The 25,813-nt window shown below is 40.7% G+C and overlaps 2 protein-coding genes across 11 annotated transcripts in view; one reads left to right on the top strand and one right to left on the bottom strand.

Moving 5' to 3' along the window:
- cue (Low-density lipoprotein receptor repeat domain-containing protein cueball) overlaps nucleotides 1-6,855 on the bottom strand; it is a 51,950-nt gene extending 45,095 nt beyond the window's left edge. For 3 of the 4 annotated variants that reach the window (XR_011899151.1, XR_002010010.2, XR_002010009.2), the window contains exon 1: nucleotides 6,613-6,855. Coding sequence is in view for 1 of the 4 variants with exons in the window: in XM_019058347.2 (XP_018913892.1) it covers nucleotides 6,613-6,676 (64 nt within the window). In the remaining 3 variants the exon portion in view is untranslated. The remainder of the gene's footprint in view (nucleotides 1-6,612) is intronic. The other variant, XM_019058347.2, reaches the window with a different exon arrangement.
- A 311-nt stretch (nucleotides 6,856-7,166) lies between these two features.
- Svil (Supervillin) overlaps nucleotides 7,167-25,813 on the top strand; it is a 390,519-nt gene continuing 371,872 nt past the window's right edge. For 2 of the 7 annotated variants that reach the window (XM_019058279.2, XM_019058276.2), the window contains exons 1-2: nucleotides 7,210-7,368; nucleotides 8,916-8,970. The gene's annotated coding sequence lies outside the window, so the exon portion shown is untranslated. Of the gene's footprint in view, nucleotides 7,369-8,915; nucleotides 8,971-9,688; nucleotides 10,246-17,869; nucleotides 18,355-25,813 lie in introns of those variants that run through there. The other 5 variants (XM_072296134.1, XM_072296133.1, XM_072296132.1 and 2 more) reach the window with 5 other exon arrangements.

The raw sequence follows: 25,813 nt of genomic DNA, 5'->3' as shown, positions 1-25,813 counted from the left end.
AAAACTGACCTTGAAATACTCGTTATTTTATACCAAACATACGAAGTTCGGTAATTCTCGCTGAGAGTGGGTCAGATTGAAACGGATATGATGCACGAATGCACGTGATTCCGAAGACACTTTTAACTATAATACATCCCTACGTATCTCCGATGTGAAGAAATGCACCATCAACTATGCTCAGTTTCCTATTTCAAAAGCACTTGAGCATGATAAGACTGCTCACGCAAGAAAGGGAAAAACAGAGCTGAAAAAGTTCCGATCAGCTGACACGGAAAGTACTACAGTACCATGCAATGCTTGACTGCATGTGTACAAAATTTTAAGGAATCTCAGACTGACAAAGGGGGTTGGGACCTAGACTGTAGGGTGTAGGTCTGAACCCTAAGATGCGTTAGGTCAAATGGCGTCAACCGAATACAATAGTCCAGCAGCCTGATTGTTGAAATTTATGTCGGCCCGACGAGAATCGAAAATCGATTTGTTACACGGCGCAGATAGGGCTACTTATATCTTGTCTTATCGTGCCGACATAGCCAGTTTTTTAAAGTTTCAAGAATCCGGCTGCTGGGCCCTAGACGGTTGTAGGGTGGGTCATTCGAGGTACTTTAGGGGACAGCCCTGAAGCTGTAGGGTTTAGTCTACTGCCGTACTAAGGAAGAACGCCGTATGAACATCCGAGAGTTGCCAAATTTCCTTCGATAAAATGTTCATTTTTGAGGAAAATTATGAATATTTTTCCGCAAAATTTTCGGATATTTTAGATCAAATTACAAAAAAAAAAAAAAAAAAAAAAAAATACCTGAGAAATTGGTAGACAAATATTCAAAAAGTTTCCTGAAAATTAGTGATTTGTCAAGGGAAATTTGGCAACGCCTGAAGGCTCATACGGCGTTTTTCCTTAACACGGCAGTCTAGCTCTAATTGATGTAAAGTGCAATCCTACCGATTTATGGCGCAGCCCTACAGACTTAGGATCAAGCCGTACATTAAGTAAGGGCTCATAGCTACTTGTTTGGGGCTCAGCCTTCAACTGCAGGGTATGAAATTTTTGCGGATATTTGATACGTTGCAATAAAGATACGTAGGTATGTGGTTTTACGTTTCAGCAATCGCAGGGCTGAAATACCCCAAAACTGATCTCCAATGCGACTTAAGAACATTTGCATAAACGCGTTGATGTTATTTACTTGTTTAACTCCATCTATAATCATTACTGCACATAAAGATGGATGCGATTCGACTTAGATGCACAGCTTATTTTAATTTTTGCATAGTTTAAGTGATCATTGGCTTCTGTCACCTTGTCCACTTGAACGTCATTCAACTCTTACGCACGTTCACTCGCAGCTTCTTTGGAAGTCAAAATGACCGGTCATCCGTCGATACAAATGATATTCAGTTACTTTCTATGTCCTATCACCTTCAGAATTTAAATGATCATTCCAACTGTCTTGGCTAAATACTGAGGTGCGATACCAGGTTCTGTACGGTGGCTTCCGTTCATTTCTTTCGAGTTTCGGTTTTTTCCAGCAAGTGCCTAAATTGGGTAATTTGCCAATGAACCAATTTGAGGAGGGTTTATGATGGGTAAATTATAATATGCATGTAAGTGAAAAAAAAAAAAAAAAAAAAAACAGTTGGGAGGAAACTTATTTTACACTAGAGAGCACTTTTGTTCGGCCCCTTAAATAGTTAGTTAGTATAATTTTAAGACATTCAGCGTCTCAGGCTATTAACGTATTTACAGATAATTTTGAAAATGGGAGTATAAACGAAAATTTAGATTTTTAAATTAAGAGAGGTGAAGAGTTTTAGAAATGCACATGTAAAATATAGTATATACCTATGTGCGTAGAATACACGAAAAATTAAATAAATCTACATTTAAAAAATAGTATATATGTACGTCGAATACACGACAAATTATATGAAAAATTAGCTGATATTTAAACCAGCTAATTGTAAGAGTGATCCTTCTTCTTAATGACATTGCGACTAATTATTGTCAGTGCCATGCCTAGTGATACTGATACATTAAGTAAGATTTAGATTTAGATTAACTTAATTCCATTTCAACGCGATCTTGCTGTGACTTTGCACTTTGCACTACAAAAAAAAACGGATTTGCTCGGCTGTGCTTTATTCTTCCAGTCTGAATGAAATGAGAGATGCAAAAAGGAAAAGAAAGCTTTTAATTACACAGAGGTAGAATTAATTAATTATTACTATGTCGTGCTTTGCCATTCTTTGGAGGAAATTAATACTTGATTCCATAGCAAGTTTTTACGGTTATGTTCAAGCGAATAACACACTAAAACGCCTTTACATGGTTATAGCAAGCTTTCCAAATTTTTTAACGGTAAAATTACGGCTTAGAATTCACTTGGTTTTGTTGCTTTAAAGTTTGTGAACAGGCCGCTTGCATTAGGAAGGGTGTATATGCGTTTGGTATTCAAAGAAGGCGAAGATCTCACTTGATAATTCCTCATGAATTCTGCATCCGAATATGACCTCTGGCTTATACCCGCGGTTATGAATTTTTCGACGGACCAAAGTCTTCCCGGAAAAACAGACTATTTGGGGGCAAATTCGATTTCCCAGAAAACTGACGCATTCTGAAGAAATTTGAGGTCGTTTTAGTGGCCAAATGTGAGAAGCAAACAAAGTTTCTTTCGAACGGCACAATAATACGCACATTTTTCCAGTGTAAATTTCTTTCTTTACTCGTTCTTTACAATATGTGTACGTGCATTTTTTTATTATGAGCTTTCCCTCACGTCCCGACCAATTTGAGTGCGTGACAAGTTTTTTTCAGGGCCAAGAATCATTTTCTAAGTAGTGATGGCAATTCTTGGGGGAATGGCGAAAAGTTTTTCATGTACGGAAGGGGGTGCCAAGATTAAATCCTTGAGAGTAGTTTCAACAATTCAAGTCGTCAACAATGATCGGTTTTAACAACGACCGATTCAGGTAGGGTAGGTAGGCAACTATTCGTGCTCGACAGTGTATTTTGGTCTATATGAGGATTTGAAGGCGTTTTTTGTGGCGGTCACTTTGTCGCTATTTTATGCGTGTCGATTTTTCGAAATACCGCGCCGTTATTGTCGTGTTCATATTCCGCCCATAAATAAGTGCATAAACCTCTCCACGGTGTATGGAACTCACGCACAAGAACAAAATATGAACACAACAATGGCGGTGGATATTTCGGAGAAGCGGCATGTATGAAAACAGCGAGAATTTGACTGCCACAGAAAGCGCCTTCAAATCTTCATGTAGGCCAAAATGCACTGTCGAGCACGAATAGTTGCCTACCCTACCTGAATCGATCGATGTTAAAACCGAACCTGGATTGTTGAGTCATTACTGAAAGCTTCTCGAGGATCTTGAACTATTCTTCCACGTGCGAAAAACTTTTCGACACTCCCCGAAGAATTGGCATCACTACGTACTTACAAATGATTTTCAGCTCTAAAAAAAAACTTCTTACGCACTGGGAAGATTAAATCAGCCGGGACGAGAGTGAAAGCTCATAATAGGAGAGCGCGTGTACAAATGGACTGATTTAAGCAGAAAGGAACCAACCCACATTTTGGAAAAAATCGAGTTATGAGTGGTTTTGAACTCAACCACTGCTCTACTATCTATCGCCAAAAATTCAAAATTTTTGTTGGAGCAAATTTTGCAGAAATTGAATTTGAAGTTTATCTTTTACATTGAGTCTTATGCAAGAGCCAAACTTTAAACCTCTTTTTCTCGGTTCGCTCCCGATGTGGCTTGGTTCCCTTCTGTTTAACTCCGTCCAAATATCGTAAAGAATTTGTCGAGAGATAAGGGTGTTTATCGATATAACCGTAAACCACAGAAAAAAGAAGAGATACTCGCGGTGGATAATGAATGACGCAATGGAAACTTAAACCGAACGTCATAGGCGATAAAAATAGCACGCGGTCAGGGGTTTTAAAGGGTAGGACAGGCGGAAGGGGAGGCATTTTAAGGAATCCCTGAACCGAGATGGCTCTGGCTTCTCCGCATCCCTCAGCCCTCAGATTTATCCCGCTACGGCACTTCTTGAAGCTTTCAGCTGCAGAAGAAAAAAAACACGACACTCGTTCGAACATCCCGAAAATTATTACTGGACTTAAGATTAAGAGTCTAATCCTACTTGAGAGAACCCTGATAATCAAACGAACTAGCGAACAAACAAAAGCAGGTCTCGTTAAGTTTAAAAGGTATATCTTGGGAGAAGAAGAGAGAAAAATCTGTTGAAAAGTTTGCTCCAGAAAACCTTGTTTGGATTCTCTTTTTTTTTTTAAAAAAAAGGAAAAAAGAAAAAAATTGTGACTGGCGGTTTAATTTAAGTTACAAAATTTTTAAAAAAAAACTCCTAAAAGATTTGCTGTAGTTTTTTAACACTAAACTTGTTCGAAAAAATGTTAAAAGAACTTTAAAAATAGCAATTTTTTTAGACTCTCTACCGCAAATTTTACTAGGTAAAACGAATAATGCAAAAATGTTTCCTAAAAAATAATTTTAAGCAGTTTTTTAAGGATTTCTGAAAATTGCTATTTAAAGATCATTGCGGACAGAGACTATTTTAGGGGCTTGGAAGGCAAGGTGCATAAGTGCATTTTTTTTTCTATTTAAAAAAAACGTGTTTCAAAATTCGAAATTCCATGGATCCTTATGTTGGAAAAGAAGTTCACACTGACTTTTTGATGCTTAAACTTGGAATTTGGGAGCAAATTTTTCGCAAAGTATGCATTCAGATTAGTTTAACTTGAAATCATTAACGCCTCGTATTTTTCAAAAACTGCACTTGTGCGCCTTGTCCTCCAGGTCCCTCATTTCTGGGTCATTGAAGAAACAACGCATGTGCCACAAAATCTCCAAATGCAGATGGGCGTTTTATCGGATGAGCCAGAAACAGTGATTCGTTGTTTCAAAATTTAATCCACTCGGCTTGGCTCTCTGAATGAAGGGGTTGCGCGGTGGCTTTTAAGCGAGGGACAGAAGGAAGGGTTTCTCGCGGGCTAGACCTACGTGACAGGGAAGCGCCAGCCAATGGAGGATACAATAACCCCGTCATCCCGGCTTTGCTCAGCAACTTCACACCTATTGCTTTGATTCCAGGAACAGGTCCAGAGCCACTATTTCTTCTGTCACACGACTATTCTTATCCCTACTTTACATTTAAATGTTCGTCTGTCCCCGTTGCACAATGCAACTGTGGGTGATGGCAATTTCATGCTGCCCAAAAATGACAGCGAAATAAAGCCTCGTTCAGACGTGGGCTCTTGAGTGGTCAACAAGTCGCTTTTTTTGGCGTTTTTTTCTTTCCTTTTCCACGAATTTATTTTTTTCTTCCACTCAACACATTGATCAAATTTTATTTCGCGACAATATGTTGAATAAAATATTAAAAAAAAAATCCGGGAAAAATCGTGTCACGAAAGGAGCTTGTAAAATTATTCGCAAATTTGTTTTCAATGAATTGATTAATTGCTGTCATAAAAATTCGAATTGCGGTTCTCAGGACTCCTTAACTTTCCGGGAGCGTTTTCGAGAACTACGAAATTTTTTCAAATTGACAGCGGAAATTTTGAATGTTGCGAACTTTGAGCCAGACTTTGGTCGAGAGGAGGTATTTAGATGTGATACTGAATAACCTTCTTTTTTCGCTCAGATTAGCAACCGTGGTTTCGTAACACCGATTTTCCGGTGTAATTTGCCCGGTCCCTGAGGAGGATCATTTCTCGCCGTTAGTAGGAAATTTTTGTCACCTTGAAATATTTTATTTACTTATTTTATCCCCTTTCTCCCATTTAGATCTCCCTCTGAGCAAATTTTGCTTCCTCCTGACGATACACTCCCTCCACCCCCATTATTGAGTGGACTTAAAAAACACCTTATCCAAATACCTTGTTCAGATCATTTTTAATTTCAGAATTTCAGCCACATGGTCTGACAAGGGAACAATAAGTATAGGTACCTATTCCTACCTATACGTATGCGTTTCTTTCGAGCCAACAGGGAGGTACAAATCTTGACAAGTTACATTGATATTGGAAATACCGACGTGTCAAAAACAATTTTCCCGAAAAAAAAAAATATCATCAAATCGGTTGGTGAATCCAGCGACACCCCCCTCTCCCCTCTCCCATCAGATTTTGTCTGGAGATGCCGAAGGATGATCAACATTAATGGATGAGATGGAAGAAAAAGTATATAATTCTCCTGAAAAGTCTTTCTGTGTGCAAGTGAATTCAATTTTCACAATGACAGAAATCACTGAGAATTTGCAGGATCAGGAAGAAGGAAAACTCGTAGGTGTAATTAAAAGGGCGAGAGCGTATGGGCTAGCACCGATTCAAAGAATTGTCAAATTAAGCGATTAAAAATAATGGAAGCTCGCAAATAATTCGTAATGAGTGAAATGATTTACAGAAAAATAATAGCAGTCAACGATATAAATTGACATGCTCAGCGACGGGCACAAATCGGATTTAAAAATAACGTAAACAGCGGCAAAACGAGGCTACGTGACTGAAGCGTGATAGTGGATGGCTGCAGAGGGCATTGAATAATAGGGTCTCTTCATTGACTTACCCCACGAGAAAACGGGACTGAAGCACAGGGCCAGTAGATGAGCTGCACAGAAAAACAATTTCATTCTCAGTTAAGAGCTAACACTTAAAAATTAAAAATTAACAACCGTTAAGAACTTCGCTAAAATGAGCACATAACATTGTTTCGTTCGATAAGAGAACACGCGTTTTCACCGCCGCGGTCACCGAGCTCTCCCGATAGCGTTCGCTTGCCAACTACAGAAATTTTACACACATGCGCGCGAGGAGCGCGAAGCGATTCAATTCAATTTTCAGTGATGCACGGCATTACATGCACCATACTGAGTGACCGCATTAGTAACAAGAGAACTGTCAAGTTGGCGTTCGGGGCATGAATGAATAGCACCAACTGTGCACGCTGAAAAGTTCCTACTGCCGTGAATGCCGTCGTAATTTTGTCGTGAGGTTTATGATCGGTCAAAGCAATTTAGAAAATTAATTTAAACCTTGAACGAATAGAAATATATCTCATCGATACATTTTGGGTTTCAATAAAAACCAATATAGCTCTCTTAGAGGCGAGTTAGGTGGTTGAAATTCGCGATTGCACGCTTGAGGTTACCCAACTTGATGTGTCAATGTCCACAAAAATACAGGAATGGTTGTTTGTTTTGCAGTGAAGTGCACTTTTTCTCCGGAATTTCCTTTCTTGCAGTGTCGACTTAAATCGGGTTTTGTTCGGTTTTATGAAAGTGACGAAGGATACATAGCTGCAATGCACGTATGTTCATCAAATGTAAGTTATGACAATTTCTGGGATGGCGAGTGTGTCTCAGACTCGTATCATGAATGCACTTGCTTCTCCAATGTGGTCTCATGAGGATGGCGTGTTCTGTTTACGTTGTAAGGGAGAATGAGGTCTCGTCGTGTTCATTTCTTCTTTTCAAGCTAACATGACGATCAAACCAAGATATTATTGGTGGCCATTCACAATGCCAACCTTAGCACTGTTCTCTAAACTTCTTATTCTGATTCACTCTGGTAACTTTGATCGAGTTTAGTTGTTCACCTATCTTTCATTCAGAATTAGAAGTCTGTAGAGAGTAATACTCATTGAGTGGCATTTAGCACTTCGGACAAGTAGCAAAGGAAATCTGACTGAATTTTATGAGATCTAGCAGGAATGCCAATGCTAACTGTAAAGGTGGAAATATCAGTATGGATGAAGCCTCTCCCACCAAAACCCGTATCATACGATCGAGGTAGAGCTCTTTAGCATCACATGGGGTCTTATGACACTTGGTTCCCTGAAAGCCAGTTGGGCTGAAGATCTGTGAGGGTTATGTGACGCCACTTTGAGAGCTCTACTGTGATCGTTTGATACGGGCTCAAGAATTTCTCTATTGGAGCAACGTTAGGAACTAAGCACAAATACATGACTCCAAATGTATCTATTTGAACAGAAGAATATATGGAAGTTGTCTGTGAAATAGGTACTACCTAAAGCTAGTTCCTTGCAGAAGACTGTCTTCTAGGTCTCACCAACAAGAGTCGAGTAGTTTATTTTGGAAACTAAAGCTTGAGGAGCCACTTACAGTGGTTCCTAGTAAGTACGTTTGAAATGGAATAAATGACAAGACATTTATACAATGGGACTACCATGGACTCAGCTATGTTCTTTCGTGAAAGGTATATGTATCAACATATACAGGGGGCATGAATAATGTTAATGCATAGATTTTCACTGATACTCGAGTTGATTTTAGGTGCATTATTGCATTGTTAGCACCTAGAACAAAAATCTTAGTCTCACAAAGTTGTTCATGTCAAGCCCTGAATGTAAAATTCCAAAGTATCAGTGTACAATAGTCTATTCAATTAAGTCTAAAGTAGCTGAAATCCAGTGGCTGGGTATGAGCACTTGGTTTCAGAGGAGGTTGTTGATCCCGTGTTGAGACAAAAGATGAATTATATATTTGTAGCAACAGCAACACTCATCAAAGATGTCATTTGAATGGACGTTTTTAGTATTGAATTTTGTTAAGTTTAAGCCAATCAAAGGCTGACCTTTTTCTCAACTTACTCTCAAGTATTCACATAAAAACTCGAAAGGATGTATTGGTTGTTTTATTTCAAAAACATGAGCGGAGATTTTTAAAAACTGCAATAGAGGTGCATATTTTTTGACTCAGGTCAATGTTATCTCAGGAAGGCGTACTGTAAACTATACGGTAAAAATTCTGTAATCATTGACAATCTGTGGTCTGACACACATAGTGTGTTACAAGATCTACATATATTTCTTTTTCGAAGAAAATCTAAACTTTGAATTCTATGTTTTAGGGTTTGATTGTGTCTGCAAAGGGACAGCAGTAAGTTTGCCAACTGCCATCATGGGGTAAGTTTTACTATTGTATTGAATTTTCTCTTTATGTTGCAAAATGCTCCGAGGCATTCTTCATCCGAGCGGAAAGCAGTGTTTTTTTCTAGTTTTCATGCCAGTCAACAGGCACAAATATTTTTATATCAAGTGCCAAAGTATATTATGTGTCATTCTTGGCTGCAAACTATGATGGAATACAAAGAGATTGTCTCTAGTAGATTCTGGAAGGTAAGTTTTTTATTTATCACTGATAGAGAAACCCTCTAGGATTTGAATTCAAGAGGATTTTTTGTTCAAAGGATGTCTCATTAAGGAGGGTATTTTGGCCCTAACTTTGGTCGAAAATTGAAATAGCTTAGAATAATGTCATGTATGGTCAAATCGACTCTTAATCATCTATCCTGTGAGAACTTTGTCCTTATTTGAGGTGTTTTTGAAAGGTTTTTGGCTGATTTACCTGGGCGAAGGAGTGAAGTTTTGCCGTTTTCTCAAATAATCGCTCATTTTCGGTCCTAAATTAGATTGTTTATGTATGAGCACAAGCGACTACCACTTTCTCCTTTAAATATGTTGTAATGGTTGTACTAAAGATTAACATATTCGAAAATGAAAGTGGTAGTCGCTTGTGCTCATACATGAACAATCTAATTTAGGACCAAAAATGAGCTATTATTCAAGAGAACTGCAAAACTTCACAACTTTGCGCCGGTAAATCACATAATGGAATCTTTTTAATGCAATATCTAGTCTGGCTTATTATTAGCTGAATTTTTAAGAATCCTCAAACCGTTTGGTAGTTCTGGTGCCAGAGTTCTCCTATCAGGAAAAGCTCCTAGACCACCTCCAACATTTTTTAAGTCTAAATATGCAATTATCATAATCTCTTTGTTTTCCACTATCATAAAATGATAATATCATTGATTCGGAAGAGTATTGTCAAAAATCTGTCAAGAATTCACTGTATACAGAAAAGAGGAGGACAGAAAACATCCTTACTTCTCTGTAAATGTCAGAAACCTAGAGCCAGTGCTTCTTGTGTTTGACCTGCAGGTGACTATCTATTGCAGGACAAGATCGTTGTTCCCTAAGATTGTTTCAGGATTTTTTCGAAGGACTTAAATGTTCCAAAGGGACCTGGAATTATGAAGAAGGTTGCAACTCAGAATTATTGACAAGGATTAACGTTCTCTATTTGAAGTCATCTCATCAACTTTGTACAACCTGGATCAAGATCTTACTGTGTGTCCATCATCATGACAACCCCAGAAGACGAGGCTATTCGGATTTCAGGTGAGTTTCTCTCTCAAATTCTGCTTCTGTTTTTCAGTATTTAACATACTTCTAAATTCCTCAGTCGTTTTACTGGAAAGTTAGAAAAAGAAAGTTAAAGAAGGAGTGAAAATTTTCACAAATTTAATATGAAAGGAAATTCAACCCATTGCTTCTATGGAGCAGAAGTGGGCGTGAGACTGAAGAAAAACAGGACTGCAGCATGTGGCGGAAGGCCTGGGAATACCTGATTTCATCATTAAATTCTCTGATGGTTTCAGTGTAGAAAGAGAATATACTGCCAGCTTTTCTTTCTTTCTTCGATGATTGAGGTTTTTAGAGTTTTTGGTATTCTACATTTTTTGGAAAATCTGAATAGCCTCCCTCAGGCAATTTTTTGTACTGACACCTAGACTTTGCCGGAAATAATAGCTTTTCTTGTGAGTTAAGTATGTCCATTCATAGGAAAATAGTATAACCAGGGCTTTTCACCATCAGAAAGATCGTTTATATTGATGTGCCAGGAGAAAGGCTTGAAAAACAGGAAAGGGGGATACATGAATATTATAGTGAATACTGCCGTGCCAAGGAAGAACACCGTATGAACATTCGAAGGTCGCCAAATTTCTCTTGATGAAACATGCATTTTTGACGACATATATGCACCTTTTTCTTCGAAATTTCCAGCTGTTTTAGATGAAATTGCGAACAAAATTGTCTGAAAATTTTGGAAAATAATATTCATAATTGTCTTAAAGAATTAGTTTTTTATCAAAAGAAATTTGGGAACTTCTAAAGGCTCATACAGCGTGCTTCCTTAGCACAGTAGAATTTTGAAAGAGCCATTTTTGCCAAAGTACTTCTATGAGTCAAATTTTTAAGCAAGCTAATTTAGGAAAACAATCTACCATGAGGCCTGTTGGAGTAGCAGTGTGGGTGCGGACACATAGTGGGAGGGGGCTGGGAGGTTTCTCTCCTCAGAAAGGTCTGGAGGGTCCTCAGCTTTTCACCCATTAAAATTTTGAAAATTACGTACTTTTGAACGTAATTTTTGGTTGTTTTCATGATGAAATATCACCATAATTTTAAGGTATGGAGAAAATCTTCAGAAACACTTTTTTAGGGGGAGGGCGCCACCCGCCCCCCTCGCTCCGTACCCGCTTCACCACTGGTCTCCAATCCATGGTTTTCGGTCTGATGGGTGGGTGGATGGGGGGGGGGGGGGGATATTAATTTAATACGAATTCTTGCACTTGAAACATTTTAAATGGGCTGCACTTCTTTGTTACATTTGAGTGATTAAATGGTCGCGCGCTCTAGCTGTAGGACACTCAACAAGTCTGAAGAATATAGTTTTCAGAATGCTCGCTAGGTTGCGCGAAGTTCCTCTCTTGTAGCGGCACATTTCCTCGTAGCAGCGCACCGTTGCCGTTTCTAACGATGTTGAAATTAACCAAGGTCGTTTTAAATTAGTCTGATCGCGTCGATGTCTGAAATAAGTCCGCGCCCGCATTTTTACACCAACCACAGATAGTTAATAGGGTAATGCGTTCAGACTTGAAGCCGAAGAGTAGCCGTTTGCTTTGATTCTTTAACCTTCTTTCGTAAAATATTTAAACTAACAGTTGGGGTCAATATATCGTCGCACAATCCATTGATCCATGACAGTTTTTGAAAGCTATTTCCATAAGTAACACAAATTTCAATTTTATGGACTTTCAGTTTTTGCGAGGAAAATCTAGGAAATTTGGGGAAATCTAGGAAATTTGGGAAAATCTGTTTTATCTTCTACCTCCTCACCGACGACCTGAAGAGAGTGCCTAACGGGAGGCCTAAGGGGCGAGGCACTTGATTGGGCTATTGCCTGCCCTCGTTTAGTGCTGAAGTTGCATACAAGAGGCAAGACAAAGAGCATGCACATTGTGCATTTCGGAGCGTATTTCAGATACATCTGTCCGTGCCGGATTTATGGATTTGTTTACCTCGCACTGGAAAAAAAAAACACATTGGATCTAGAGTCCAGACTCTTGAAAACATTGACAAGGAAAAATACTCTTGATTCAATCAGATTTTTGCTTAAATCCGAAGGAAATCCGCTCAAATTAAGAGGCTTGGTTCTTGATTTAAGCAAAAATCCGATTAAATCAAGAGTATTTTTTCTGGTCGATGTTTTTAAGAGTCTGGACTCTAGATCCAATGTGTCCAGTGTGTTACGAGACCGATTTAGTTGCACCTGACTCGAGGTTTAGAAGGCACCCTAAAAAGCCTGAAAGAAACGTAGGGAAGGGTTAACGGAAATCTCTAAACCCTGGTAAAAATTGGCGATAGGAGCTGCGTTTCAAAATACCATAGGAGTTCTTATAGCCGACTAAAGAGGGCTATTGAAAATCATATAGCTGGCTGTAGAAAGCGGAGCAAATCATATAGCCGGGCTATACGAAGCTATAAAAAAGTATACAGTTGGGCTACAGTTCCTATCGCGCCGGGCTTTACACTTTATCGCCATTGGCTATAAAAGACTATAAGAAATTGTGTAGAAATTCGTGTGCTTTGGAAATCATTAAGTTTGATATGGTACTACCTCAATAGTTACAAAACACACATTATATTTTCCTTTAAAAAAATTTTTTTTTCATCAATTAAAATGAGAATAATCCATACAGAGTGTGTAAAAATTTCAAAATCATAAGTTGAAAAACGCTGACTCCGCGAGATTAAATATTGGAACCTAACACAAAGCGGAGCGGCGACGCACTGGCGCCTACAAACCTAACAGGGATACTTCACGCATTGCGCAATGCGTGAAGTATCCCTGTTAGGTTTGTAGGCGCCAATGCACGTTTCGCACTCTTTGCCCGCCCGCCGCACCGCGCCACAGCGTGCCACGGCGCTTGAAGCAACTATTTCACACCAGAGAGGTATTGCACAGTATCATGAGAAATTAAAGCCGCTCCAACTTATTAAGAATGACAGGCATCCTTCAAAAGTACGGAGCTTTCCTCGCAAAATAAATCAAGATACTACGGCACAAAAAGAGAGCGGTAGTCCAAAAACTAACTAAGTCCTAGTATCCGTATTTTGTAACGTTTAGCATAAACTTTATCGTCTGGCTGTTGCTTAATCGTCATCGGCTATAAAAGGCTATAAGAAATTTTCCAGCCGGCTACAGAAGCTATTGAAAATCTCACAGCCGGCTTTAGGTCTATGGTATTCTGGAACACAGATTCTAATGCCAATTTTTACAAGGGAAAATTTGGAGTAGCTCATACGACGTTTTAAGAATATCCAGTAAACTTACTTTTCGTTCATTGAAAATGAAACAGGGAATTGGATAAAACGAGATGGTAAAAAATTCACAAGTTCCCTCATTGTCTCCGGTCAGCAGTGATGTTTTCTACATTCTTAAATAATTGCCGTATTTCACAAAGTAGCAAAATAATTTTCATTTCAAAATTTTTAAACTAATATTCATTGTGCTCGCTAAACTGAGTGAACAACTATAGCTCATCATAATAATCCAAGTCACCAAATTAAAACAAAGTGAAACCTACTGACTCAACTTTATGAAGTCGAAATTCACGCATGGGTTACTTTACTTTATTTCCATTTCTAGAAAATTAGGATAGAACTTGAAGGAAGACACGCATGATTTCTGAAATGAGGTAAAAATTAAGGCACGAAGTCAAGGACGATATCTACTGGTGGGTCCACAACTTCGTTTTTTGGTTCAATCTAAGTGTATGGACCTAAGAATGTGTTTTCCGAATAGATAACTATTCGCGCTCCCCGGCATGTTTCTTGACTATTCGGAGAAAGTGAAGGCGCAATTGAAGTAGACGATATTTACCAACGGAGCTGCACATTGTTCATGTGAATAACAATAAGTTTTCGTATCGCTTATTATTCGAGCTCCGCGGTAAAATCGATAATTTATCGTTACTTTTCATTTATTCGTTCCTCTTTTTCCTCATCTCTTTTCTTTCCTCTCATGTTAGTGCCCTTGTCGTGATTGTGCCCGGTGCAGCCGCCTCCAATGCGCACCACACCCTTAGATACCACTATTGCGGCTCCCGTGGGCCCGCTTTTGCCTATCCCCCGAGTTGCAGGCGAATTGATAGCTCCTATTGTCACGCTCTCTACGAGGATACCACTATTGCGGCTCTCTTGGACCCGCTTTTGCCTATCTCAGAAGCGAAGGCTTAACAAAATTAAATCTGCGAGCTCCGGATCTGACGGGCTTAACGCAAGTATCGTTCGATCATGCGTGAAAAAAGTCCGTATCAGTCGGCTGCGTCTTTTTATGCATTAAACTCATTGAAACATACTCGTACTTGCTTTTTGTCAGATGTAATGATAAATTGTGAGATGTAACTTTTTCCTTCGGTCCTGATTTATCGATTTACGTCCATCATGACATTTCTAGGCGACTTTGACCCATGGTCGTTTTGATGTGCTCAACCTGATTTTCGAGCGAATCAACGTTTGAAAAGTGTGTTGTATCTCATGCTTGCAACAGACCCATTCAACATTTTTTTCGGGTGCATCAGGAAAATCAGTGCTATATCTGAAGTAAGAAATCTCAGAAGTCCTGATGATCGATCTTTGTGCATCCAAATCGGCCACGGAGACCTGCTGGAGTCTTTGAATCAATTAGAACCGACGAAAAAACCTTCACTCCACCATGGAGATATTGCATGTTTGAGGAATTTGCGATTTAACTGTTGATTCTCATGCAAAAGTTCGCAAGAAACACGATGGTGCCTCTGGTTTTCTCTAAAATTAACTCCCAAGCTCAAAAAAGCTCTCAAGTTGAGGCCAAAATGGAGGGGATATCCCACGCTATCCTGAGAGTCTTAAACTCTCCATGCAAAGATAGGGAGCAAATACATTGACAGGGCTGCCACTTTATTTGGGGACTCTAAAACTGAAAACACGGCATCACTGCTAATGTATTTGCTCCCTATTTTTGCATGGAGAGTTTGTTTTGATGTAGAGGTGCACTCTCAGGATAACGTGGGATATTCCTTCCATTTTGGCCTCAACTTGACAGCTTTTTTGAGCATCGGAGTTGATTTGAGAGAAAACCAGCAGCACCATCGTGTTTCTCGCGAACTTTTACATATGAATCAGTAGTCAAATCGCAAATCCCTCACACATGCAACATCTCCATTGTTAACCTAAACACGAAACTTCTCGTACCGCGGACAATACTTAGCTCGGCTAAACATCCTTGAGCATCATCGCCATCTCGCTGCCGAGGAAGTTTTCACGGTAGCCTCCTGTAAGCTGCTTGAGCCTGCAAGTAGGATACGAAGGAGTGCTCAAAAATAATTCCGAAATTCTATTTTTACCGCGCGACCATACTTCGTCGGTGTCTTGATGCTCCATGAATTGCATCCTTGCCAAACCGAATTTCGGGTCTCAAAATTCCCTGTATTCGTGGGTGTTCACGGGGAGAGGAGCGTAGGTTCAAAGAAGCTAGATTAATGAACCACCAGACATGAGGAAAAAATCAAGCACTTCACCAACTCGGTTTTTCTTCACTGTTTCACGCAGAACTCGTTGAAAATATAAAAACCTCCAAAATCGACTCATATGTATGTAAAAAGTAAACGGTCATAATTGACGTTATAAACAGTAAAGTCGTACCTCCCACTCCCGAAAAACCATATAAACATAACGTATGTTAATCGAAGGTTATTTGGCAACTGACGACGCAACATCTCCTTATCAGCGCCCTGCCGTCATCCCCGCACAGGACGTCCCTGTCGCTCCCAGGTGGTACCCAATCCAAAATATGTTTGGGCAACCTCTCCTCCTTTTGCTAATTTTTCAAAAAGGCTTACTAGAACTACGGATCCCCAAGTTTTCGAAGATAGCAATTGGAAACATTTTTCAACTGCATCCTAAAAATTGTTCCTTATATATTAAAAAGAAACTTTAAAAAAGAAGGAGAAAAACGTGTTTTTCTGTATGCCGTTGGGCAGGGTTGTCACAGTCAGGGAATACCGGGAATTGTCAGGGAATTTTTAAAAGTCAGTGAAAACCTGCAAATGTCAGAGAAAAATCCTTATGTCACCTCCATTTGCTTCCTAACAAAGGTTTGACGTTTCGAACAACAAATTTGTCTGAAAACTATTTCTAATTATGTCTTTTTCACCATCTTGCATATTCTCAATAGAGAATTTGCAGGTGTCTGAAAATTGATGAATTTCGTGTTTAAGTGGAAAACATTAAGTGAACTGAACACGAGGACAACCTTGGTTCATAAATTGAACGATTATTGGAGAAGGTATGACAGAATGATCTAATCTGCTAAAATACATGTGTTCAAATGGGAAATGCCGCTAGATGACGTCACTATATGCGGTGCATATTCTCATTTTTAAATCTATTTTTCTACTATTTCTCATATCAGAAAAAATCATAAATAATACTGTGAAATCAGCTCTTTTAGCACTTTCAGATGACGCAATAAAAAATTTGCATGCAAATACTCCATTGTTAGGGAATTTCACTAAAACATGTCAGGGAAATCAGGAAAATGTCAGGAAATTTCATCGTGTGAATTCTGTGGCAATCCTGATTGGGATAGGTAAATGAGTTGCTAATTCATCGAGTCACTTAGAAACGCAAACATTATCCGTTGATCCCTTATCGACTCACTTTGTTTATAAGTCAGTGAACTGAGCCCCTCTGCAGTAAGGATCGTCGGCAGACTCAGATTCCTCGGAGGACGTCAACACAGATTCCGCTCGGGTGGGTTGTTCTTGGTGGCTTTCAGGGTGAGGGGCTTCCCTCTGGCTCCCGGCCAAGTTCCGTCGACTTCAGTCGGATGGAGATACAGCGATTATTAGTGTCTGGCGCTCTCGGTTTCATCGTTGCGGCAACAGTCAACAGTCTTCGCGTTTCTGCCGCTCGCGCGACGTGTTTCCGGTGTCGTCCCCGAATCAAAATCGGCCCAGTGATCGCCGAATCGTTTCGCAAGTTCAATAGATATATCTGTTTTACGTGTAACCACCGGCGCGGGCGTAATACACATGTTTGATCCAAGTGTTCGTGCGCAGTAAGGTTGAACGTGTTCTTTCGTTGGTGCACCGTTGACTTCGCTCTTATGGTTCATGCAGATCCTCGGAAACTTCCTTGGCTAGGGTTCTCACAGTCAGGGAAGACTAGGAAATGTCAGGGAATACCGGGAAATGTCAAGGAAAATGATGTCAGGGAAAAGTTATCAAGTCGCCTTTATTTGCTTTTTAGTATGGGTTTGACGCTTCGGACGACAACTTTCAATCGCCTTAAAACGATTTCTGATTATGCATTTAACCATCTGGCATATCTTCAATTGTCACGAAATTTCACCAAAATGTGGCAGGGAAATCAGGAAATTTCATTTTATAAATTCTGTGGCAGCCCTGATTGGCATTTTCTGCGTATTTGCTGAGGAAGCCGTCAATGGAGAATTAGCACAAATAAATTGCACTGCTCCGTCTAAGAGTTTGATGAGCGAGTTCGCAACATTTTTTATGATTTTTCTCTGAAATGAAAAAATTTTAGACAAATAGATTTCCGGTCTGCATGAGCCATGAGTTTTGCGAACTCGCCTCTTCGGAGTTTCCTGAAGCTCTAATATTCAGTTTTTGCGCTAGGTTTCTCCACCTGTTCGATATCAGGTCTGAAGTGGTGTGAAAGTGATATCTGGAACCTTGCAGATGATAAGCAGAGTGCAAATATTTTAGTGTTCTCGTCATTGTTTGAAGTATTCGTCCAACGAGCTGCGCCGCTGTAGTAGACATATAATCGATAAATTGCGGATCTGAATCTGATTACAACATGTTCCGTCAAGTCTAAGTAATTTCGCACTGAGTCATTGTTTACTCCATTTTCGGATACAGTTAGAGTGCTTGAAAAATCGTCCAGCTCTGGATCGTTTTATCGGTCTAGGTGTGAAGTTCGAATGCCTTATGAAGGGTTGTGTCAGTAGTGCTTCGGTATAATATTAGTGATGCGCCGTGAGTGAAAAATCGTGAAATCGGGTGTTCACCTAAACCGAAGGAATCTTTTCACATGCTTGTTTTGCAGTCATGTGAGGCATGCGGTCTATAGGCGTGTAGATATTGTCAGCAAATATTGGTAAGTTTATATTTTTGTGGTAGCCCAGTTCTTTGTTCGTTTCTTGTCAAAATCGATTAGAGCCAAACTTCTCATGGCGTTTCCTCCGAAATGAAGTCTATCTTTCGTTTTTTCAAATGTCACTTTTTTTTAACAATGCTCGTCGCCTTAACCTATTTTGTAAACAACGTTTCCTCCTTTGCAATGAGGGCAATTTTTGAGGCTGGACCATCCCTGTTGGAGGTGGTAAATGTTGCCTCAGTAGCAATTTTGTCTTTCGATCAGAGAGCGTAGCCAACTGTCTCCTCGCAGTACAAGGAGTTCTTGCTATTCTCTGATTGTCTCTACCACCTCTTAATGGATTCTCTAAAACAAAAACTCCAGCCGTTGAAACCATATACCTACGAGCTATATAGACATACCGTCCGCGTTCCGGGCTCATAGGCTGAAAGTTTCGGGGCTCCGGGTGTTACGCCCGGAATTTTAGGCCTCTATGCCCGCCACGAACTTGACAACTTTGTCTATATAGTCCGTAACTTTTTTCAGTGTTGTCGTGGAGATTTAAGAAACTATATGTGAACCTTCACATTTCTCTAGAGTTGGTTTTTTAACGCTGGTCTTTCAAAATCTAGCAATCTTGCGCTGAACTCCCCCCCCCCCCCTACCCTCACTAACCGTTAAGGAAAGTTCCTTAAAGCTGCAAATGCTTCTTTATTTTTCGTCTCATCCTTATCATCCGTCTCCCCTCCTTCACCTTCACCACCTCTACCAGAACTACTTCCGCCCCCATCGCAGAAAAACACTCATCTTGGTCGGCGACGCGTCGCCCGTAGGGCTGGAAATTTACGACGTCGCGACGTCGTAAATTTCCAGCCCCATTTCATCTGTTTGAAAGACGACAATTTGGGTGCTCCCTCCCTGTCCCATTGTTTACATACTGGAAAAACAGAATGATTTGACTCCGCTGTCAAGTTTTTTTCTCCAGTTAAGAATAAAATGGACAGATCCAACTGGAATCAGGCGTAGTGCGCTCCTCTCCACGTTGTCTCTTTTTCTCTCTTGTTTTATTTTCATAACAAAAAACCAGGCGAAAAATACGTCTTCAAATTGAACGTGAATTCACCCTAGATTATGATGTATATACCCGCAAAGTTTCATGCTTCAGTGGTGCTTAGTTTGTTGTCTAAAAACCAAAACATCGGAGGAAATCAGGCAACGTCTGACGTAGTTTCGCTGATTTCGGTCATATCTATCCAAATTGCTGATCCTGCTCGATATGAATCGAATTTTCTCTCTGCGCGTGTTTTTCTCGCAGCATTTTAAGGAATATCTCCGATTAAATCAAGTTACTTTTTCCCAGTGTCAAGCGACTCTAAGATGGCGATCGCCGAATCTCAGTGATGAATAGTTGCGTGGGCGGTTGTCGGGCTCCGAAGTTTTCACGCTGCGTCACCTGCGTTGGTGGCCACGAGGCGCTGATGATGACCGTCGCGGCGCATGTTCGCGTTGAGCTCTTGCCAATCGCAAATCTCTGCTCCATCCCCTTGTAGCAAAAACGGAGCTGTTTCTAGTGATGAGGCGAGACTCCCGCCGGCACCCCATCTTTGGGGCAGCTTCCCCCCCCCCCCCACGAGGGTATATGCTTCCCTCAACTGCCCCTTCCCTCCTGAGATAACATACACTAGAAAAAAACCACATTGGATCTAGAGTCCAGACTCTTAAAAACATCGACAAGAAACAATACTCTTGATTCAATCGGATTTTTTCTTAAATCAAGAACCAAGTCTCTTAATTTGAGCGGATTTCCTTTTGATTTAAGCTTAAATCTGATTGAATCAAGAGTCCTTTTTCTTGTCAATGTTTTCAAGAGTCAGGACTCTAGATCCGATGTGTTTTTTTTTTTTTTCCAGTGTATTTTAGAGACCCTACACTTCTAGTTTCCCTGTAGTGCAGAAGTTCCTTTCCGAAGTTAACTCGTAGATTCGCCCAACTGAGAATTCCAGAGGCAGGTTGAGATCAGAAAGCGCTTCCTATCGGCTGAGCGCCTAAAAGCGTGTGAAGTTATTATTTTGATCTTAAATGAGAGACTTTTGAAAGCTTTCAAGTAGACATGCACGTCTTTTAAAATCCAAAGAAAATTGGAGCGTTTTGTCGACTGAGCCTGTTTTTTTTTTCGTATTTATTAGTGGTCCGATGCAGGGCCGGATTAAGGGGGTGGCCACATAGGCCGCGGCCCATGACGGCAAATCTAGGGGGCGGCAAATGGTGCAATTTTTTTAAGTGTAGGTATTAAAAAAATCGGATTTAGAAAAAAAAATTACAAACGAAAAAAGGCGACAAAATCTCTCATTTCCTGAAAGTATAGTAATTTCTAATTTTGTCGTCTTTCAGTGATGCAAGTGACAGCGCTTTTAATTGGTCGAGTTAAGAGAGAAACCGAACGTTCAATTTGGCCAGGAACGGCGCGACTTGGAGAGAAATGATGACGAGGACTTGAGATGAAATGAGAAGCCCTCGGCGCGGCGGTCGGCATGTAACACATATTAGCGCCTACAAGACTGCACGAATACTTCACGCATTGCAACAAACACAGTGCTGTCACTGCGGTCAGCGTGAAACGGATACCACCTGCAAGAATGCATGAATACTTCACGCATTACGCCAAACACGGTGCGGTCTGCGCGGCGGCGGAAGTTAAAATCATTAAACCACATTTATGTTTGTTCTTTTATAATTTTTTCGTTCATTTCTTATGAATGGAAGGCCTTGTCCACAAAGAGATAGGTTTACGAAACTTAAATTTCGCGCAAAGTTCTGTGATCTTTTGCTAGGAGTGTTGACACGGCTTTCCTCAAACATGTGTCCAACTCGAGTAAACGCGTCGTATGCACCCGTCCCCCGCTGGCACGTTCTCTTGATGGTTTTTACTGATGTGTTTCAAAACGAATGAGAAGGGGGTCGCAAGATACAGGCGGCCCATGGGCGGCGAGTAGGTAAATCCGGCTCTGGTCCGATGTATCGTTTGGTTCCAAACAATAGAACATAACCTCGAACAAAAATATTAGGATATAAGTTGGAAAAGCTGAAAATTAGGAAATTCCTAACAATTTCACTCTTCATTGCCAGTTTGTAATCACAAGTATAAAAAATCTATCACAAAAACCCCGTTCCCTTAGATTACTAAATTGACTTTTAAGGCCATTTGAACATGATGAACCAATCGATACCGATACAATCTCACCTCCGGGCTGATTATTGAAATTAATGGACAAAGCAATAGACAAAGAAGACAAAAAGGATATGGAGAGATCCTATTGGTGGAAGCGGGTGGTTGCTACAGACAAAGAACGTAGGAAATAGATTAACTAACGGCAACTTACGAGAGACCCGATAGTTAGTCCATCATTTACCCCCTTAATCTATAAAAACCTCTCATTTCTACCAATAGGATCGCTGTATACTCCTTATGTCTTCTTTGTCTATCGCTTTGTCTATCAATTTCGACAATCAACCCGCTGTTTGATGTTACGATCCATTCTTCCTGCTGAGTGACGTTGAAGTCAAAGTTTCGGTTTGTCACCTTCGCTTTTGTTGGCCAGCTCAACCGCGCCGAATAGTTTCGTTCACAGCGTTCAGAATGCAGTCTCACTCTTTTTCGAGCTCCATTCCGCAATTTAACGAAGACTTATGAAGCAACTTGAGCGTGTTATATTGTCGTAGCTGTCGGAGAGGCCGGAGCTACAAAAATTCGACTGAACCGGTTGTTAACTGTCGGGACGGTGCGCGGTGTGACTGTCGCTCTCGGTGAAAGTAAAGGGCCAAGAGACGCTGAACGAACGGGAACGAGGAACCGGGTATCCACCGTTCAACGTCGTCGCCCCGGGCACCGAATCGATGACTTTGCCAACAAGCCCAGTCTTCGCTGTCCCCGCCGTTAAAACACTCGGTAACTTGATCAACTACGACAAATTTCCTGCTGACCGAGTTGTAAGCTTCTCTCAGAACTGCCGCTGTCCCTTCGCTTGGATATTCATGGAATTAGACATACATTCTGGGAATAACTTGCAGGGGTGCAGAAAGTTCTTAGCCTTCTCCTATTCGTAATTGGATTGCATTTTGCAAAAAGGAACCACTAGCACTGCAATGATGCTAGGATTGTGCAACTTCATCCTTTGCAATACAATTGCGGAAATCGTGAAAAACTATGAAATTTAGATGGTAATCTTTGTCTTAAATTCACAGTTTTTAGCAAGTAAAATAGAAACTATTAATGGATGATCGGGTTTTTCCTCCAAGACAAAAGACGTTGCACAATCTTAGCAACATTGCAATGCTAGTGGTTCCTTTTTGCAAAATGCAATCCAATTTACCTTCTCCACTGTTTGGATTGCAAAAAGGAACCAAGAGTATTTCAATGTCGCTAAGATTGTGCAACTTGGTTCATCTTGCAAATATAAACTGATCATTTAAACAATATTCATCTTTACTGTCAATAAACTATAAATTCGTGACGAAAATTACCTTAGTAAATTCAATTTTTTGCGTGATTTCAGTAATTGCATTGCAAACTATGTCAATTGCACAATCCTAGCAACGTTGAAATGCTCTTGGTTCCTTCTTGCATAATGCAATCCATTTGATGTTTTGTTAAAATTTTGCCTCTACATAAAACACCGTGACTAAAACCAAAGAAACAACAGTTTCCTTCCCAATAAGCAGCGTGCTTTAAAAGCATCCAACACAAGAATCAATTCGCCTTACAGTTTTATTCCCAAAATTGTTCGGAATGGGGTACAGTCCTCCGTGACGAGGTCATGATCGCGTGACCGAGAACATTTTGCAGCCCTGGATTACTGCAAGCGTTCTCGAGGTATTAACGCGTACCCGTACTTTTTGCATACCTCGTGTGACAGCTGGTATACAGGGTGTCCCAGAGTTAACGGCCGTACTGCAGAAGCGCGTGTTTGTGTTTATGTTCTGCATATGTACATATGTTCTATTTAAGTGTACGCGACTTCTTGGATGCAACTATTCGGGCTCTACGGATGTCCGTGTTGCAGATCCACGAAAGTGAAGGCGTTTTGATTGTCCAGGTACTCGCCACTTCACCCGTGGCTCGCGGCGTCGCTTTACGGCGAGGTTCCAAAATGGCAGAGCGTCTCAATTTTTCTTTTATGCCACAAAAATATCTCCTAAGCAGGAATACGAACAGTTGCGTACAGAGGCGTTGGGTATCTTATGTGCTTCAGTTTTAATACCGCGTTGTGCTGAGCATGAATTGTGGAGCAACTCTTCATGTCTGAGAGATGTCTTCGAAGTATTTAAATTGAGAATTAAAGGCACTCTATTATGGGCGTCGAAAGCAACATTTTTCGCAAAACAGCTTGTCCTGTATGGCCATGTGCAACGGATGCCAGATGATAGGTTGTCTAAGAAGGTTCTGGATTGGGTCCCCCCTGGCAGAAAACGTAGAGGACGCCCTGCCAAATCGTGGATTGAGGGAATAAGGCAGGAAATGAGGAAATGCGATCTGCCGGAGGAGTTCCGGCAGGATCGCTATCAGTGGCGGTTGGGTGTCGTAGAACGCACAGAAGCGCTATAAGAGCGACTTGTTCGTAGTAGTAGAAGGCATTCTGCTGTTTCAGAGCCTCGCAGTAAAGCTCGTCGCACCATGAAACTATAGCCTTTTCGAAAAGTTAAATATGAAGTTTCGTCCATAACTGCAAATTTGTATGTTAATTGCTTCTCATTATAAATTGCACGGTGTGCTCCCCGAAGAAAATTTTGCGAGAAAGTCGATGAAAGCCTTTTTAAAACCTCCACGTGCCGTATTAACATCGATGTGTACTTTTAATGTTCCCAATCAATTCGCACGCTGGTAAGGGAGATAGTGTCTGCATTCAAAACGCCTTCATTTTCGAGGGTAAGCAACCCGGACATCCATGGAGCTCAAATAGTTGCATCCAGGCGTTATAATAATTTCCGTTCGTATCTATCGTATGCGTCACTAACTGAAGCTTTGGTTGTTTCTCTTTTACCTTAACTTGCTTCCAGCGTTGTCTGCTGTGCCGATTAATTAAACCATTACTGATATTTATCGCGATATCGTCAATTTTCTGAGATGTGCATTACTTGAATGTATTACGGTCTGCTTCCCACCAAAAAATTGTTAATTTTAAAGGAAAGTCATCGTGTAAATTTTACCACTGTATACATATCAAGCATTTTCAAAAGAAAGGAAGAATTCTCACGATTTTGATAACACTGAAATCGCCCTTATTCGTTTTTGCTAAATGCCATCCAAATTTTGTTCTGCTCCTTCCCTGCAGAAATGTGCGCCACGTCTAGTTTATTTTAAAGAGAGAAACGTTGAGTCTAGAAAAACATGGGTATTTTTCAGAAATTCATAACAACATTTTTCTCGCTTTGAAAGGCACAGCCAAGTGCTAAGTTTTTAGAGTTGGCTAGGGGTTCATTTATTTATCAGGTGAATACATTTACTTGTTTTGCTTACTTTTTATTCTTCGGTCCTGATTTTTTGTGTTTAAAGATGACGATGATCATTTCAGACCTTTCCGGTCCATTCTCAGGTCACACTTGGCAGTGACCTGTGCACACTGTGACCTGAGGATGGACCGGAAAGGTCCGAAATGATCATCGTCATCTTAAAAACACAAAAAATCAGGACCGAAGAACAAAAAGTAAGCAAAACAAGTAAGTTTTTAGGTTTGTAAAAAATTTCGCTGTTTTTATCCAACTGAGGGAGACTGAGTTTTCAGCCGGAACGTTTTGGTGGTATTTACGTACAAATTAGCGTTTCTACCCGCTGTTTAAATTGTTATTATTGTATATCTCGTCACGGGCTGCATCAAACATATCTCATTTTTCAGAAAGGCTCCTGGATTTGGCAACAGGATAGAGGCAAGACGGCGGACCTTGGCGGCGCGGCGCTTGTTCGTGTACCGACGCTACGCGTCGCATCGTAATGCGAGTTTTCGGGCACCCCCCCCCCCCCCTCCTCCCCGTCCCGTCCACATAGTGATAAGCAATTAACCCGTGCGCGGTGGACACGGACAGTGTAGACACCTCAGTATTATTACAAGCTGCACGTCCTGCCATCTTGCCTCTCGGATTCGGATCATAAAAAGAGACAAGTGTTAAAAAGATCCGCCGAACAATGGTCCATTGTCAGACGTTTCTGAAGCGCCCCCCTCCGCCCCGTGGGGGCTTCCTGTTCGGATCCCCAGAAAATCCTCTCGCCACGACCCTATACCGGTCCGTTAGGCCTCGTGGCCATGAGCTTCCCGACAACGCTTCGATTTCTAAATCGTTATCGATTTCTTCGATCGATAATTCGGCGATATTTCTTCGTCGGCCTCCTATGGTGTAGTGGTTGTAGCGCTTGCTCTATGATCGGGAGGTCCCGGGTTCGATTCCCGGCCAACCCGAGTTTGATGGTCTCAATCAATGGTTGCCTGGG

The sequence above is a fragment of the Bemisia tabaci genome, chromosome 2 (genome assembly GCF_918797505.1).
Source record: "Bemisia tabaci chromosome 2, PGI_BMITA_v3".
In the NCBI taxonomy this organism is placed as follows: domain Eukaryota; kingdom Metazoa; phylum Arthropoda; class Insecta; order Hemiptera; family Aleyrodidae; genus Bemisia; species Bemisia tabaci.
This window is presented reverse-complemented; position numbering and strand designations above follow the sequence as displayed.